At 45.8% G+C, this 17,673-nt stretch overlaps 1 protein-coding gene and 1 pseudogene across 1 annotated transcript; one reads left to right on the top strand and one right to left on the bottom strand.

The window, feature by feature from the left end:
• The first annotated feature begins 3,276 nt into the window (after nt 1–3,276).
• Nucleotides 3,277–5,348, top strand: LOC123099287 (wall-associated receptor kinase 1-like; annotated as a pseudogene).
• A 2,092-nt stretch (nt 5,349–7,440) lies between these two features.
• Nucleotides 7,441–11,518, bottom strand: LOC123099804 (psbP-like protein 1, chloroplastic; the record flags this gene model as incomplete). Its single annotated transcript, XM_044521890.1, has 7 exons — nt 7,441–7,633; nt 8,043–8,145; nt 8,333–8,427; nt 10,769–10,842; nt 10,968–11,090; nt 11,251–11,330; nt 11,440–11,518. Coding segments are annotated over 7 exons (747 nt in total), but the record flags the coding sequence as incomplete, so codon positions are not given.
• Between the last annotated feature and the right edge of the window lie 6,155 nt (nt 11,519–17,673).

Below are 17,673 nucleotides of genomic sequence, written 5' to 3'. Positions count from 1 at the left end.
CACCTATTCACCCGTTGCTAGAATGACCACCATTCGAGTGTTACTTTCCTTGGCTGCCTCTTATGGTCTTATCATTCATCAAATGGATGTAAAGACAGCTTTTCTCAATGGAGAGTTGGAAGAGGAGATCTATATGGATCAGCCTGACGGGTTTGTGGTAAAGGGTGAAGAGAGAAAGGTGTGCAAGTTGTTAAAATCTTTGTATGGTCTGAAACAGGCACCTAAGCAATGGCATGAGAAGTTTGAAAGAACTCTGACTTCTGCAGGATTTGTCATTAACGAGGCTGATAGGTGTGTTTACTATCGCCATGGTGGGGGCAATAGTGTCATATTATGTTTGTATGTGGACGACATACTGATCTTTGGTACAAACATTAATGCAATTAATGAGGTCAAGTCTTTTCTATCAAAAAGTTTTGACATGAAAGATCTGGGAGAAGCCGATGTAATTCTAAACATCAAACTTATTAAGGATGAGAGTGGGATTACATTAACGCAATCTCACTATGTTGAGAAGGTCTTGAACCGATTCGGTTTTATGGAGAGCAAGCCTTCTCCAACACCTTATGATCCCAGCGTGACACTCAGAAAGAACAAGAAAGAAACGAGAGATCAATTAAGATACTCTCAAATTGTCGGTTCACTCATGTACTTAGCTAGCGCTACAAGACCAGATATCTCTTTTGCTGTGAGCAAACTGAGTAGGTTCATGTCCAACCCGGGTGATGATCATTGGCATGCACTAGAAAGGGTCTTGCGCTATCTGAGAGGTACTATGAGTTACGGAATTACTTATTCAGGGCATCCTGCTGTGCTAGAAGGATATAGTGATTCAAATTGGATCTCCGATGTTGATGTACTTTACGCAACAAGTGGGTATGTATTTACTCATGGTGGTGGCGCAGTGTCATGGAGGTCTTGCAAGCAAACCATATTGACGAGGTCAACTATGGAAGCAGAATTAACTACTTTGGACACAGCTACTGTTGAGGCAGAATGGCTGCGTGAGCTCTTGATGGACTTGCCGGTTGTTGAAAAACCTGTACCGGCTATTCTTATGAATTGTGATAACCAAACGGTTATCGCTAAAGTGAACAATTCTAAAGATAATGCAAAGTCATCAAGACACGTGAAAAGACGTTTGAAGTCTGTCAGGAAGTTGAGAAACTCCGGAGTAATAACTGTTACGTATATACAAACAGACAAAAACCTGGCAGATCCCTTTACAAAGGGACTATCACGAAATGTGATAGATATTGCATCGAGGGAGATGGGTATGAGACCCATAGATGTTACACCATAGTAGTAACCCAACCTTTGTGATCGGAGATCCCGTGAATTAGGATCTGGGAAGAACAAGCTATTGGTTAACTGAGGAGAGTAATAACTTATGATCGTCTCCAAATGAAGATGCAAAACTCTCAGAGCTGTAAGGCTCAGATCTGTAAGGCAGGTTGGCAACATGCCTTAATGTGGTTCTATTGGCTATAATTAGCAAAGATGCTGTCCTACAGAGCAGTCTTGAAAGAACACACCTATATGAGTTCTGACTGTAAACGTCGCAGTCTATGAGGTTTGGGTGATCTCTAGTAAGCTCACGAAGAGACCAGGGAGTATGACGTATAAGCTCCAAACCGCGGGGTAGCCTACTGGCGGTCCGGTACTGGTTAAGACTTTGAGTGAAACCTGTTCACACAAAACTAGCAATTCAAGGCATAGTCCATTGTCAAGTTATGAATGGATGTAGCTTAAAGTTCTAGGCAGAAGTTCAACTTAACAGTCTCTGCTGAAACACTGGTATATTAAACAAGTGGTGAGAGAAGGCAAATCTCTAAATGGGTATTTGAGATCTGGTGGGGGATTGTTAGAATTAATGGGCTAGGCCCATAGCAATTTCTGAAATCTCAAAGCCCATGTGTAAAATGGCAAGTGGTGGTGCTAAGTTTAGTCCCACCTTGGAAGTTGAAGAAGAGTTGGACCTCTTTATATAGTGGGTTCTCTCCACCACTCTAAGTGGTGTGTGAGAAGAGAAAGGGAAAACCACACGCGCGCGCTCGCTCGCCTCGCCGGGCCGGGCCGGGCCGTGGCGAGGCGAGGCGAGGCGGCGCGTACATGCGACATGCGCGTGAATGGTCCGCCGAAATCCGGTCCGTCTCCTTGCAGGAGCACAGCTTCCTTTTGCCGTTTTATTTTTATGTTTTGGCAGACAAGTTTTTGATTTCTTGTCCAGTAAGTATACGAATTGGAAACCGAGTCGGTTTGGGATTGTGGTCGCGACACAATACCGCCTCTGGTCCTAATATATATACAGCTACCGGCTGCGGCCAGAGACAAACCGAAAAACACCTAGGGTTTTGCCTCATCTCACAACTTGCGCCGCCATCGTAGTCTACTCCATCCCAAGCGCCGGCGTGCATCGGCGCGTGGGAGAGCAGGTCTCCGGAACCGTTCGTCTTTGCGATCCTGCACCGGGAGAGGAGGAATTAGGTTTTTGGGAAGCGCTGTGCGCGACTGCTCAAATTCGTCATCACGGGTCATCTTCCGTCCAAGTCGGGCGGTGCTACTCATCGTCGTATTCATCGCCGTCAGCAGCAGATCGTCGCCAACATCGTCATCAACACTGTCGCACCCATAATAGCTAACGATCAGTACGTCCAACATCCTCTGTTCATGTCTGTTTCTACAGCTATTGTTACGTGTTTGCTGCTGTTATGCATGTCTTGCTGTTCTTCTAGTTTGCTAGATTATTGCATGCTAGTATCTCTTCTAGTCATGAATTATTTACTGGAATTAATCATGAACTTGCCTAATATTCCAACAGGTTCTACACGTCCTGCACCTCCTACGCCTCCACCGGCAGCTACACGTCGGCCACCATCGGCTCCTGCATGGGGTATGGCTGCTGCGATTTCCCTTTGGCCCGATCGACGATGAAGCTTATCCCCCATCGTCTCACTGGCCGACCTTGACCCCTGTCCCCATGATGTGGTAAAGGGAGGATATTAGGGGAAGCAGTGAGTGGAGATTCCCCTGCGGCGAGCCGGATCAAATCTGCCTTCTTTTCTGTTCTGCGCTGTACATATTCTCAAGTTATGAGAAAGAATGGATTTGAATGCAATTTGGAATTAACAAAATAAACGCGGGAGGGGAACCTCCCCCTGTTCGCTGTCTCGTTCAGGCCAAACAACAACACGTACGGGATAGAAGAAACGCCGTGCTCCTACGGGATGCTGGTGGAGAGCGCGTGGTACAACTTCTCCACGCCGGAGGCCGGACATGTATGGCTACCAGGCCATGTCCAAGAGGTTCCAGAGGGGCGTCCCCTTCGTGCTCGATTTCTCCATCGTCGCCGACCAGAACAGTTCCTGCCCACCGGAAGGCCAGCAGCCGCCTCACAACTATGTCTGCCTCAGCGGCAACAGCTTCTGCACCAACACAAGCAAATTATCCGGCTATAACTATGTCTGCTGGTGCGACGAGTATTATGAGGGCAACCCTTACCTCACCAATGGATGCCAAGGTACGCAACTAATTAACTAGCTACTTCCTCCGTGTCAAAAATAATTGTCGCTGTTTTGGTATAAAGTTGTACTAACATTAATTGTACTAAATCTGCGACGCTTATTTTGGGGCACATGGAGTATATACTAATGGAGTACTAGTATTACTACTGTGTTATTACACACATTTGCATGCCAACCTTGATTAATTTACTCCATCTTTTCAAATTTCAAGATATCGATGAATGCAAGAACCCTGAATTGTATCCATGCTCGAGCAATGGGGTCTGCAAGAACAGGCTTCGAGGCTACGACTGTCCATGCAAGCGCGGAATGAAGGGTGATGGCATAGCAGGAACCTGCAAAGAGATATTCCCTCTAGTTGCTAAGGTGATTGTGGGTAATTGCGTCCATATGATTAATCCAGGTTTCTTCTGGGCTAGTTGCGTCTATATGGATGCTCTTTTTTCGTCAGCATATAAATGGTATATACACACTTTCTGACGAATATTAATATATATAATGGAGATATATATGTTCTTACCCAAAAAAGGCTTTCACCCTGCTTTTTAAATAAAGAAACCACCAGAGCCACAAGGTCCAACAAATGTTCACACCGAACACACACACATAAGTAGCAGAAGTAGAGTCAAACACACAAAGTGCTAAAGGGATAGTATATCTGTTCTTTAAGAAAAATTAGTTTGTCCAGTTGGTTGTACAACTACATCCTAACTGTCCCAATACAGATATAGGTCTTTGTGATTTTAATTCTTTTTTGTTCTACACCTTGTGATTCTCTTTCACGCATTTTAATCCCTTTGGCAGTCTTGATGTTGACATTAATTTGATGCTAGTTCATGTTAATCCAATACTTTTTACAAATTCCAAATAGATATAAAAAGAATCATTTCTTTTTTATATACTCTTCTTTGCTACTCTCAGATAGTCACTGCAAATTTTACTGATATAAAACAAGTATGTACCTTCTCCATGCAGCGGCAGCAGCTTTTATTCTAGCCATGGTTGCATTATTCATTTATTTTCTTTGGAAAGAGAAGAAGAAGACGAATGAGTTTTACACAAGGAACGGCGGGCCTATATTAGAGAAGGCAAAATTCATAAAAATCTTCAAAAAGGAAGAGCTCAAGCCCATTATAAAGAAAAGCAATTTCATAGGAAAAGGTGGCTTCGGTGAAGTTTACAAGGGCCTCATTGGAAATTAACTAGTTGCAGTAAAGAAGCCGATCAGTGGCAGTGTGCTAGAGATTGAGCAATTTAAAAACGAAGTTATCATCCAGTCTCAAGTCATCCACAAGAACATTGTTAGGCTCAAAGGTTGTTGCCTAGAAGTTGATATACCAATGCTGGTCTATGAGTTTCTCTCTAAAGGTAGCCTAGAAGACATCCTTCATAGTGACAACAAGCTACCCCTCAACATGGATCTCCGTTTAAAAATTGTTGCAGAATCAGCAGATGGTCTAGCGTATATGCATTCGAAAACCACTACCAAGATACTACACAGTGATGTTAAACCAGCAAATATACTCTTGGATGATACATTTGCGCCGAAGATCTCTGACTTTGGCATATCAAGGTTGATTGCAAGAGATAAAGAACATACCCAATCGGTAATTGGTGATAGGAGTTATATGGATCCATTATATCTAGAAACAGGCCTTCTAACCGAAAAAAGTGATGTCTATAGTTTTGGAGTTGTGATCCTAGAGCTTATTAGTAGGAAGAAGGCCACATATTCTGATAACAACAGCTTGGCACATAACTTCCTTGAAGCTCACAAGAAAGAGAAGAAAGCAACTGAGTATTCTGACAAGGATATTGCACTAACAAGAGATTTAGAGCTTCTTGATAGTTTGGCAGAGATGGCTGTAGAATGCCTTAGCCTTGATGTGGATCAGAGACCAACAATGATAGAGGTAGCAGAGCGCCTCGTGAATCTGAGTCGGTCACGTTAGCAACAAGTTGTCTGTCAGCAAGTTGATGCATGTTTGAAGTGTGGAAAACATGGTGTGAATAAGATAGGAAACTATCATTGTGGTATCATTTACTTTTGATAAAATCCTTTAAATGGAAGCATGGGAGGTCTCCCTTGGTTCATTCGTACTCGTATGCGAGTCCTGGAGTGACTATGTGTTTATAAGTGACTAAATGTTTGTATCAATTATTCAAATGCCTCTGTTGTTGTTGGTAATGGTAATAGAACCCATTTGGTCTTGAAGAATGAATATTATTTTACTTGTGCAGAATTGATTTTTTTTTTCAACATTCCCATTTGCATAAACTGATGTACTCTCTTTCTTAATTACTTTGGTTGGTCTTGGAGAGCTGCTATCTTCCTTACCCCTGAACCATGTGCCCATGGCAATCCTTAACATGCACATTTGCATAGGTTCAAATGTTATTGATGCAGAAGGTGTATCCATTTTTGTTATGTGAAATCTTCTCGAACCTCTCTACAACGTGTGCTTGATGCAGCTTACCTTTTTTTCAAAAAGGAAGTTCTGACCCCCAGCCTGGCCTGATGCAACCTGCCTCTTGAGCAATTAGCTAGAACCCTTCTATACATCGGGGTAGCTCCATGCGCATGCTCATTTTCTGCATTATTATTCTTTTCCATGTTGCACTATTGTGGAAGTAACATTCTGATAGGGCACAGCAACAACAAAAGATTTTAACAGTGCAAGTCATAGGCATGTTATATTTTTTTAGAAAAGGAGGATGACCCCCGGCCTCTGCATCTGGGCGATGCATACGACCACTTTATTAATTATTCTCACAAGACCTTACAAAGTAATACAACAGTAAGACTAAAGCCGCCGTCTAAGCAACTCTATCCAGTTGATGAAGGGGCGCAGATAGCCTGGGCCTAATACCAAACAGACATCGCAGCCAAACCTAACATCTAAGACCTGAGGTCCCATCCAGGTCGCCTGCCGGGCATGGGTCTCACCGGTCCGGCGTGCACTCAGAGGCCGCCGCCGCCAACTGCCACCGCTCCATCTTCAGAACTGTACTGATGCATCAACCTTGCTCGGTCCAGCTATCGTCGACGCCACCACGGCGCCCAACGGCACCTCCTCCCTGCGCGCAAACAACTGAGCACGTCGCGGTCGCCACTGATACACCTCAGCACCATGCTGCCAAGTACCACCAGCCGACACAGCTTGAAGTCTTTGGAAGATCTGTCGTGCGTAGCACCTGCCGACCAGGCATGACAAAGCGTAGCACCTGTCGGTCAGGCATGACTTGACATCTCCACCGAAGCTCCATGCAAGATGAAGCCGCTCCACCTCCAGCCTCTCTGAACGGGACGGGAGCACCCCAGGAAGACACGGCGAAGAGTTGGGCACCACAATCACCACGAGAGCCGGACCAGCCGACCGCCATGGCGAAGCGACACCACTAAAGAGAGAACCGCCGCCATCAGGAACGCCAAGAACGCGCTGCAGCTGTCCCACCTCCCCGCGGACCCAAAGCGGCGCCTTCAAGAAGGTGACGGAGCCGGGCACCGCCGCCGCCCAACCAAAGTTGTGGGTTTTCACCCGGGTGCAGGGGGAGGACGAGGGGGAGGGAGCTGGATCTCGAAGCCGCCTTCAAGAAGGGAACAACGCCTGGAGCGCCGCCGGCGTCGTGGCCGCCGCAGCCGGCCAAGAAATTACTCCGATCCAGAGCTCCCAACCCCACATCCGCGCAGTCCGCCACCGGATCCGGCCGGACTGACGAGGAGGAAGCAGCAGCACGGTGGCGCCGTCTTCAAATCTGGCGAAGGAGAGCAGCCGGGGATCCCTCCACGCGGTGCCCGCATCCACCGCCCACTCGCCGCCCGCGCGGCCGAGTAGACGCGGCCCTCAACTCCGGCGAGCGCCGCCCGCCGCCAAGACGACGCCGCCCTCACCAGCAGAGGCCGCCGCCTCAAACCCTAGGCCCGAGCCCGAGCGGCGTCGCGGCCGAGGGCCTCGCCACCACCCTCATCGGCGGCCGCGCGGGGGACCCGGCGCCTGTCTCCGGCGGCGGCGAGGATAGATCGATAAGGGGAGGAGGCGGACGGGGAGGTTGGTCGCCCCCGAGTCGCCCTCGAGAGGGCGACGCGAGGGGAGGGTCTGGCCTTCTTACTGTATATTCATAGGCATGTTATATATCCATGAAGAATATCTTACAGCTTCTTTGTATTTGCCAAGTTGGCCAGAGACTTACACACGAGCCAAGAAATATGTTCTATCCGTGGTAAATTTGGCTCCGAATTTGAATAAGAATACGCACATGATGCTTCTAATTAACATTGCTTATGTTGACTCATTTACAATAGTCTGGATCTCGTTACTCCAAGGACCGCAGTACACAGTGTGAAATGATATACATACTGATAAGAGTATTTTGAAATCACATATTTCAGAAGAAATAAAAAAGATCAGTAGAATCTGTATTCCCAACATTTAGTGCTCAACCTCGCGCCAGCTGCAGCTCTGAAAATGAACAAACCAACAACAAAGAAAATCAACACAAAGCCTCAGACACCCTGACACTTTTGTTTCGATTTTGAAGGAGTCGACGATTGTATGAAGCCTGTCCTTCATCTTGTCCCATCTCCTCTCGTTTGCACCCGTCGCCGGCGTGTAAAATTTGCCTGCAACATCCCTTGCACAATGAGGAGATAGTAGATAGCAGTGACCACCGACAAGTGACATCATCAGTCAAGCATTTTCAAAACAAGCCAAAGAGCAGAAATCGTGCAAGAGAAGTTGATTGAAGTTTACAACTAACATGTCATCTTATCGAGAGAGAAAACAATGACGCCAGATAGGAGTTAATACCATTTGCTATGGTGATTGTGCCAAGCACGTGTCTTGTGAAATTTGGATCCTGAGCAGTGAACTCGAAAGTGTAGTAAGCTCTTCCATCTATATGTCTGGACAATGAAATGCATCTTGTGCGTTTAACAACAAACATATACGAAAAGAATGATGCACAAAAGAGCAGCATGTAAAGTTGACAACAATAGGATATTCGACAAAAAAAGATATTTGCTTATGCAACCCTAACCAAAAAATATTAGATAGTTTATGTGCGACGGATTTGATAATTTGATGCTACAGCAGCGCTCATACTTCTCCAGGTAAAATGTTAGGATGACATGTGGAGTTCCTCAGGAATGATAGAAAGTATAATGAACAATAACAAATGCATAAGATATAGAAGTAAGACAGAATCACCTTATTCTTAGACAACAGTTGGCGACGCTTACATGAGAAATATATAAGGATTGCTCACCAAAGTGGATCGACGCAGATTTATTTGTAGTTTGGGGCTGGAAGAAGTACAACTGGTCTCTAACAAGAACAAACACTTTGTTTCTACCTCTCACATTTCTCACAGAAGGGTCTCCGAGCGAGAAATACATGTCACGGAGTTCTATAGATTTATGCGCCCCTGTTATCTACTAAAATGTAAATGGATATATTTTAGGGATGTCTAAGTCATGCTTTTTTAGCATATGTAATTGTAAATGTATCAACCAATAATGACATAAACATATATTTCCAATTTAATCAAAACAGGTACACCTCTGTTGCGAGGATTTAATGACATGTAGCGATTTTATCCTTTGAACAGCCGTCACTGATCTCGCAAACGGAACCCCCATACTCTTGTTCTATAATGTAACTTGTAATTCTCTTGCCCTTACTTAATCAAAAAGCAGAGCACCTGCTAATGTTCCTAAAAAAAAGAAAATGTGCACACACACTAGTAGAAAACAGGGTTTTGGTTCAGCCAGAAAAGAGTATTAATCCCGGTTGCATTACGAACCGGGACTAATGTAAGCATTAGTCCTGGTTCGAGCGGCTAGGGCACCGTACAGGCATTAGTCCCGGTTCAAATGGGACCTTTAGTCCCGGTTGGTGCCACGAACCGGGACTAAAGGGTGCGATGCCCATTAGTACCGGTTTGTGGCACCAACCGGGACTAAAGGTTGGACCTTTAGTCCCGGTTCCAGCCACCAACCGGTACTAATGGGGTTTGAGGCATTAGTACCGGATCATGGCACGAACCGGTACTAAAGGTCCTATTTTCAAACTCTACACCCACCCCACCCCCCCCCCTTGATCGCCTTTTCAGTTTTGTAAAAAGCAAAAGAAAATGATAAAAACTTTCAAAAATTAAAATTCTTCCAGATGTAGTTATGTTACTACATGTACTAGTTAGGAAAATTTAAAAATTTAAATTTGGACATGTTTTGCAAAAAGTGTAGGGAAAATGTAAAACGGCTATAACTTTTGCATACGATGTCAGAAAAAAAGTATAATATATCAAAATGTTCAGTATGAAAATCCGCATCCGATTTTGACTGCCTACGGCTTGTTTGCAAATTTTTCGAATCCTCAAATTCTAAAAGGAAAAAAAGTTATGCTCAAATTTATGTTTTTTTTGAATTTCTGTTAAATCTGGTCAAACTATGGTCAAACTACTTATTCAAGAAGTATTAGTGTTACTAAATAATTATTCAAGACTATTAGTGTTACTAAATAATTATTTCAGTTTTTTTGAATTTTGGTCAAATCTGGTCAAACTATGGTCAACCAATGGTCAAACTAATTATTCAAGAAATATTAGTGTTACTAAATAATTATTTCAGTTTTTTTGAATTTTGGTCAAATCTGGTCAAACTGTGGTCAAACTATGGTCAAACTACTTATTCAAGAAATATTAGTGTTACTAAATAATTATTGTTTTTTAGAACAATACTTTCAAACTCAAACAGTGAAATGTGTGACTTCATGCTCAAGCTAAATTCCTGAGGGTTAATAGGATTGACATCTTACTATTGTCAGGAAAACAAAACGTGCAGACTTGGAAACGAGGGAGAATAGAACCCGGAAGTTAAGCGTGCTCAGGCTGGAGTAGTGAGAGGATGGGTGACCGTCCGGGAAGTTAGATGATTTGGAATGATGAGGGGTGATTAGAGATTAGAGGTTAAATTGAGCAGTGATGCGGGGTGATTAGAGATTAGAGGTTAAAATAATTCAGAAATTTGAAAATCAAAATAAAAATTAAAAAAAAAAATCATAAAATTTCTTTAGTACCGGTTGGTGTTACCAACCGGGACTAAAGGTGGACCTCCAGGCAGCGGCCACATGGAGGGCCTTTAGTCCCGATTAATGTAAGAACCGGGACTAAAGGGGGAGGCTTTAGTAACGACCCTTTAGTCCCGGTTCCAGAACCGGGACTAAAGGCCCTTTTCTACTAGTGACACCTCTTTTGCCTCGATCAACTTGGTCTTCTGCGTGGGCTGAGATAGGACTTTCCGTACCAAAGCCTCGGGGACCTGGAGAAAACAACACATTACACATAATAGATCAGATTTAGATTTGAAGAAACTGCACCGTGCAGGGTTTGATCTATCTGAAAAAGCATATGACCAGGTGGAATGGAGTGGAGTGGAGGAAGGACCTGGTCGGGCGGGCCGAGGTCTCGAATGTCTTCCTTGGTGGTGGCGATCATGTTGATGCTCACGCTCTCCAACGGCTCGATCACGTCCTTGTACACCTTGTCCTGCCCTTGCACAAACACCTCCTGCAGGGAATTATTTGGCATGAACATTAGTAAGTGACCATCCAGGATGAAGAACAGAGCACCAAGTGTAGTGTGTGTCACACTGACTGAATGGAGCAGAGCAGAGCAGAGGATGAGGATTCATGGAGTGCTGCATGGTTGTTTACAGGATGGAGAGTACCTGCCATCCGAACGGGTAGACGAAGGAGTAGTCGGCCATCCGGTCGATGACCGGCATGAACTTGCCATCCGCCGCCGCGACTACAGTTATTTAGATATATATACCACATCCATCAGGATTAGTTTTGATCATTCTACCTACGGCCATGGATGGATGGATGGATTGGGAGAAGAAGGAAGGACATCTCACATGCCACCGGAGCGGGCCGGGAGACGAGTGGCACGGCGGCGACAGCAGCCCCCACCACCAGCACCTGCCACCGCGGGGAAGGTTAAGAGTACAGTAAGGGGCAAGACCTGTCTTGCTGCAATTTGCCAATGACTCGCTAAGAAGCGATTTGACAGACTCATTGATCTCCTTTTCAGTTAACTCGGTGGAATTGTAACGCAGTGGATCTGTGGTATTTCCAGTAAATTCACGCATTAAGCCGGGGTGGCAGCTTAAAGGCAGAATTCTCCACGAAACCCAGCGGCGAACAAGATCAATTTCGGTTAAGCCGTTTGCAATAAAGGCCTGGATCTTTGAAAAAGTGGAAGAATAAAGACCACGTTCTAAAGCAGTCGTCCGGCCTGGCAGTGGGCCGCTGGTAGGAACACGATGTGGACGATAACCCGGCAGGGGGTTTTCTCCTTCTGGGGAGGTATCTTTGCAGTAGAACCAGGTGAAGTTCCAGTCTTTAGGATGACTCGGCAGGGTGGCGGCTGGGAAGGTCACATCTCTCCGCCTTTGAATTGAAATACCTCCGAGTTCAAGACTAAGCCCATCGGGCATTTCAGTTTGGCGGTTGATATAATAATGATCTCTGAACAGATCTATAGAGGGTTCTTCGCCAAGAGCACTTGGAAATTGCATATATTGGAGGCAGAATTGGGACCAATATCTTGAGGATGAAGGTTGTAAAAATGCAGCACATCTCGAAAGAACTTTGAGCCGGCGGGGAAAAGCCACGGAGCAGATGATCTGTAAAGACTACGACCTCACCCTCTTGAGGTTCAGGAGGGCATTCAGGATCTGGAGCCCGCCAATGAATGACTTCTTTGGCGGCTAAAACACCCATGGTCACATATTCATTGAGGGTCTCTTCAGTAACTTTGGAAGGGATCCAATCGCAGGTGGTGGGTGTCTTAGTCATGGGGAGCCGGAAGTAAGAAAGCTGTGAGCAGGAAATAAATACGGTAGATTAATATTACAGTATAGAGCTGTTTGCAAGTTTTTAAGCCGGCCAGAGGCTGGCGGGTCACAAGAGTTTTATATAAGCCGCCGTGGGTGGTACGGCGAGTTAGCAGTCTGTAAGTATGGAAGTTTTAAAAAATCTGCTAAGTGTTGCATAAATAGATTTCCCAGATTACAGCTGTATTCATGGATCTATGATAGTTCAGAAAGGAAAAACTATTCTTAAACCTAGACTATGGCGGAAGAACTGGCCTATTGAAAATGAAGCTTGAAGGGACAAGATGGATCTGCATTGAAGAAACATATGCTAAAACTACTACCGCATGGCTTCAGTACTATATTGAGATTCAACTAAGCAGTAGGAAGGATGAACTACCAGTGGGCACGATGAACACTGATGAACGCCGACGAACTAAGAAACCCTAATGCAGATTGAAAATCAGGAAAGGTGAATACCTGACGATATTGATGGGCAACAGAAGGGCGCCGCAGTTTTCTAGTTCGTTTAGGTTGATGCAGCATCCATGTTGATGCAGCTCGCGAGGGTCGACGGTGCGGTGGAGCTCGTGCGGCGACGGACTACGCGAGGAAGAAGAAGAAAGGGGAACGGGGTAAAGGTGAAAAAGAACCCCCCATGCCTATTTATAAGGGGAAAGGTGAAGAGTGAATGGCAGGCATGGAAACCGAGGAGGCATGATCATTATCTTAACAGCAAAGGCGCCTCGATTCTCGAAATGGATGATTAATACAAAGATTCATTATGACGTCATAAAGTTTTTTCTGATTAATGACGTGACATCATCCCTTTGATTACGGCGGGTTACATACAGTTTGACAGGTTAGGAGTTGAAAAAGTTCAAAGGAGTCGCCAATTGAAGACATGGAGATTGATATGAACAAAGTTCAAATCAATCTGGGGCCTAATGTTGGGGATATAACCCCGTGGTATGACCCTCCTAGGAGGGGCCGGGTCATATTACTGGTGACTTATAATTGGAGACCCAGTAAGACTTAAGAAGACCGAAGGCGGCTTACAAGCAGGTTGTTGAAGGCCCACGACCCGGGGGCGACTCAAGACTCGGAGGTGTGAGCGCCCGATGGTAGCTTGCCAAACAAGGCAGGGTAGCTTAGAAACAGGGTCGGTTACGTTGTGTAATCTGACCCGGACTCCTGTAAGCCGTCGGGCCTTGACCTATGTATATAAAGGCAAGACCCGGCGGCGGATTAAGTTAAGAAACAATCAAGAGCTAAGCCAAGCGTATTCGCTCCCTTGTAATCGAAACTCAATCAATACAACTAGAAGCAGGACGTAGGCTTTTACCTCATTGTGAGGGGCCGAACCTGGGTAAACCCATTGTGTCCTTTTTCCCATCCAACCCCTTCAAGCTAACCCACGTTGCGATGGCTCCACACCTAAGTCTTTTTACAAGGGCATCTGCCATGACAAAACCACGATAGTGGGTTTATGACCAGATTATCTATGAATATTGCTTGAGTCTTCTCTGAACTCTTTTATGCATGATTAAGATAGCTTTGTATTTCTCTTCAATCTATTGATTTGGTTTGGCCAACTAGATTGATCTTTCTTGCAATGGGAGAGGTGCTTTGTGATGGGTTCAATCTTGTTGGTGTCTTCACCCAGTGACAGTAGGGGTAGCGAGGCACGTATTTGTATTGTTGCCATTAAGGATAAAAATATGGGGGTTTTACCATATTGTTTGGATCTATCCCTCTACATCATGTCATCTTACTAAAGGCATTACTTCATTCTTGTTAACTTAATACACTAGATGCATGCTGGATAGCGGTCGACGATGTGTGGAGTAATAGTAGTAGATGCAGGCAGGAGTCGGTCTACTTGTCACGGATGTGATGCCTATATTCATGATCATTGCCTTGGATATCGTCATAACTATGTGCTTTCCTATCAATTTCTCAACAGTAACTTGTTCACCCACTGTATGTTTCTTTCAAGAGAGAAGCCTCTAGTGAAACCAATTGGCCCTCGGGTATATTTTTATCATATTATTTTCAGATCTATAAAACCAAAACCCAAAAATACATTGCTGCAATTTATTTACCTTTACTTTATTTTACACTTTTACTTATCTTTTATACCTATCTCTATTAGATCTCACTCTTGCTAGTGACCGTGAAGGAATTGACAACCCCATTTTCGCGTTGTGCACAAGTGTTTGTTAGTTTGTGCAGGTGCATCTATTGGGGTAGGGATGGCAACGGGGCCCCATACCCGCCAAACCCGTGGGGATTTCATCTATTAGGGGGTGGGGATGGGCGAAAAACATCCCCATGGGAATATTTACCAAACTAATTTATTCCCCATAGGGTACAACGGGGATGGGGACGATATCCTATTCCCCATACCCAATACCCATCGGGGACCCGGTTAGTAAGTGTGACACTGCGATCAACCATAAAATATTCACAAACAAACTTGCGAAAACAAAAAAAGCTCTGAAAAAAGACTTAAACCTATCTCACATCCTCACCTCAGCTGCCACCATGACCAAGAAGTCAATACGAGCTAGATAGGCATTAGCAGGACAAGGACAACACCATGTATGTATGTTGATTATAGGGTGCATATTATGTATATGTGACGCCCCCGATTTGACCGTACACTAATCATGCACGCAAATGTGTACGACCAAGATCAGGGACTCACGGGAAGATATCACAACACAACTCTAAAACATAAATAAGTCATACAAGCATTATAATACAAGCCAGGGGCCTCGAGGGCTCGAATACAAGTGCTCGATCATAGACGAGTCAGCGGAAGCAACAATATCTGAGTACAGACATAAGTTAAACAAGTTTGCCTTAAGAAGGCTGGCACAAAAGTAGCAACGATCGAAAAGGCAAGGCCTCCTGCCTGGGACCTCCTAACTACTCCTGGTCGTCGTCAGCGGGCTGCACGTAGTAGTAGGCACCTCCAGTGTCGTAGGTGTCGTCGTCGACGGTGGCGTCTGGCTCCTGGACTCCAGCATCTGGTTGTGACAACCAGATAGAAAAGAAAATGGGGAAAAGAGGGAGAGAAGCAACCGTGAGTACTCATCCAAAGTACCCGCAAGCAAGGAGCTATACTACATATGCATGGATATATGTGTAAAGGGGCATATCAGTGGACTGAACTGCAGAATGCCAGAATAAGAGGGGGATAGCTAGTCCTGTCGAAGACTACGCTTCTGGACATCTCCATCTTGCAGCATGTAGGAGAGAGTAGATTGAAGTCCTCCAAGTAGCATCGCATCGCATAATCCTACCCGGCAATCCCCTCCTTGTCGCCCTGTTAGAGAGCGATCACCGGGTTGTATCAGGCACTTGGAAGGGTGTATTTTATTCAGTATCCAGTTCTAGTTGTCATAAGCTCAAGGTACAACTCCGGGTCGTCCTTTTACCGAGGGACACGGCTATTCGAATAGATAAACTTCCCTGCAGGGGTGCACCACATAACCCAACACGCTCGATCCCATTTGGCCGGACACACTTTTCTGGGTCATGCCCGGCCTCGTAAGATCAACACGTCGCAGCCCCACCTAGGCTCAACAGAGAGGTCAGCACGCCGGTCCAAACCTATGCGCGCAGGGGTCTGGGCCCATCGCCCTATGCACACCTGCACGTTGCGTACGCGGCCGGAAGCAGACCTAGCCCCCTTAATACAAGCGCGAGCTTACGGTCCAATGCGGCGCGCGCCACTCAGTCGCTGACGTCAAAAGAGCTTCGGCTGATACCACGACGTCGGGACACCCATAACTACTCCCACGTAGATGGTTAGTGCGTATAGACAAAATGGCCAGACTCAGATCAAATACCAAGATCTCGTTAAGCGTGTTAAGTATCCGCGAACGTCGACCAGGGCCAGGCCCACCTCTCTCCTAGGTGGTCTCAACCTGCCCTGTCGCTCCGCCATAAAGTAACAGTCGGGGGCCGTCAGGAACCCAGGCCCACCTCTACCGGGATGGAGCCACCTGTACTTTCAGCCCCCTCATCAGAATCACTTGCGGGTACTCAACGAGCCGACCCGACTTTAGTCACCACATGTGTCATGTATATAATGTATATAGTATATACCCGTGATCACCGCCCAGGTGATCACGGCCCGATAGTATAGCACAGCAGACGGACAAGAATGTAGGGCCACTGATGGAAATCTAGCATCCTAGACTAAGCATGTAGGATTGCAGGTAAAGGTAACAGCAATAGTAGCAAGGATAGGCTATGCATCAGAATAGGATAACGGAAAGCAGTAACATGCTACACTACTCTAATGCAAGCAGTATAGAGAAGAATAGGCGATATCTGGTGATCAAGGGGGGGGGGGGCTTGCCTGGTTGCTCTGGCAAGTAGGAGGGGTCGTCGACTCCGTAGTCGAACTGGGCAGCAGCAGTGTCGGTCTCGTAGTCTACCGGAGAGAAGAGGGGGAAGAAACAGTAAATACAATGCAAACATAAGCATGACGATGCCTGACATGACAATGAGCGGTGCTAGGGGTGTCCTAACGCGACAGTAGGTGGTACCGGTGAAGGGGGGGAACATCCGGGAGGTATTCCCGATGTTTCGCGTTTTCGGACAGACAGACCGGAGGGGGAAAGTTGCTAGTTCGATAGGTTAGGGAGGTGTGGTGAACGAACGGACTACGTATTTGGATTCGTCTCGTCGTTATGAGCAACTTTCATATAGAAAACATTTTCATCCGAGTTACGGTTTAAAAGATATGAATTTTCAAAGTTTATTTGAATTTCTGGAATTATTTATATTAAGAAAAAGAATTATGACGTCAGCATGAGGCAATGCTGACGTCAGCAGGTCAACAGGTCGGCTGACCAGTCAAACCAGACAGGTGGGTCCAGTGGGACCCGCATGTCAGCCTCTGTTAGTCTAATACTTAATTAAACTAATCTAACAGTATAATTAGTGGGGTGGGCCCCATATGTCAGTGAGTGATTAACTAAATTAATTATTTTTATTTATAAAACATTTTCCTTTTCTTTTTCTTTTTTAATTTTTGCGGCGGGGCCCGCATGTCAGTGACTGGGCCTGCCCAGTCAGCAGTTGACTGGGTCAACCCAGTCAACTGGGGCCCGTCGGGGCCACTGGCAGGGGCACTGGGGTGGCCCCAGGCCAGCCACGTCGGCGGCCGGCGCCGGAGCGGCTCCGGGAGCCAAACGCGGCGGCGCGGCTCGGGAGGGGGGCGGGTTTGCGCTACGGTGGGTTTGCGGGGGCGTG

The sequence above is a fragment of the Triticum aestivum genome, chromosome 4D (assembly GCF_018294505.1).
Source record: "Triticum aestivum cultivar Chinese Spring chromosome 4D, IWGSC CS RefSeq v2.1, whole genome shotgun sequence".
NCBI classification, from domain to species: Eukaryota; Viridiplantae; Streptophyta; class Magnoliopsida; order Poales; family Poaceae; genus Triticum; species Triticum aestivum.
The sequence above is the reverse complement of the archived record's forward strand: the minus strand, read 5'-3'. Positions and strand labels throughout refer to the sequence as shown.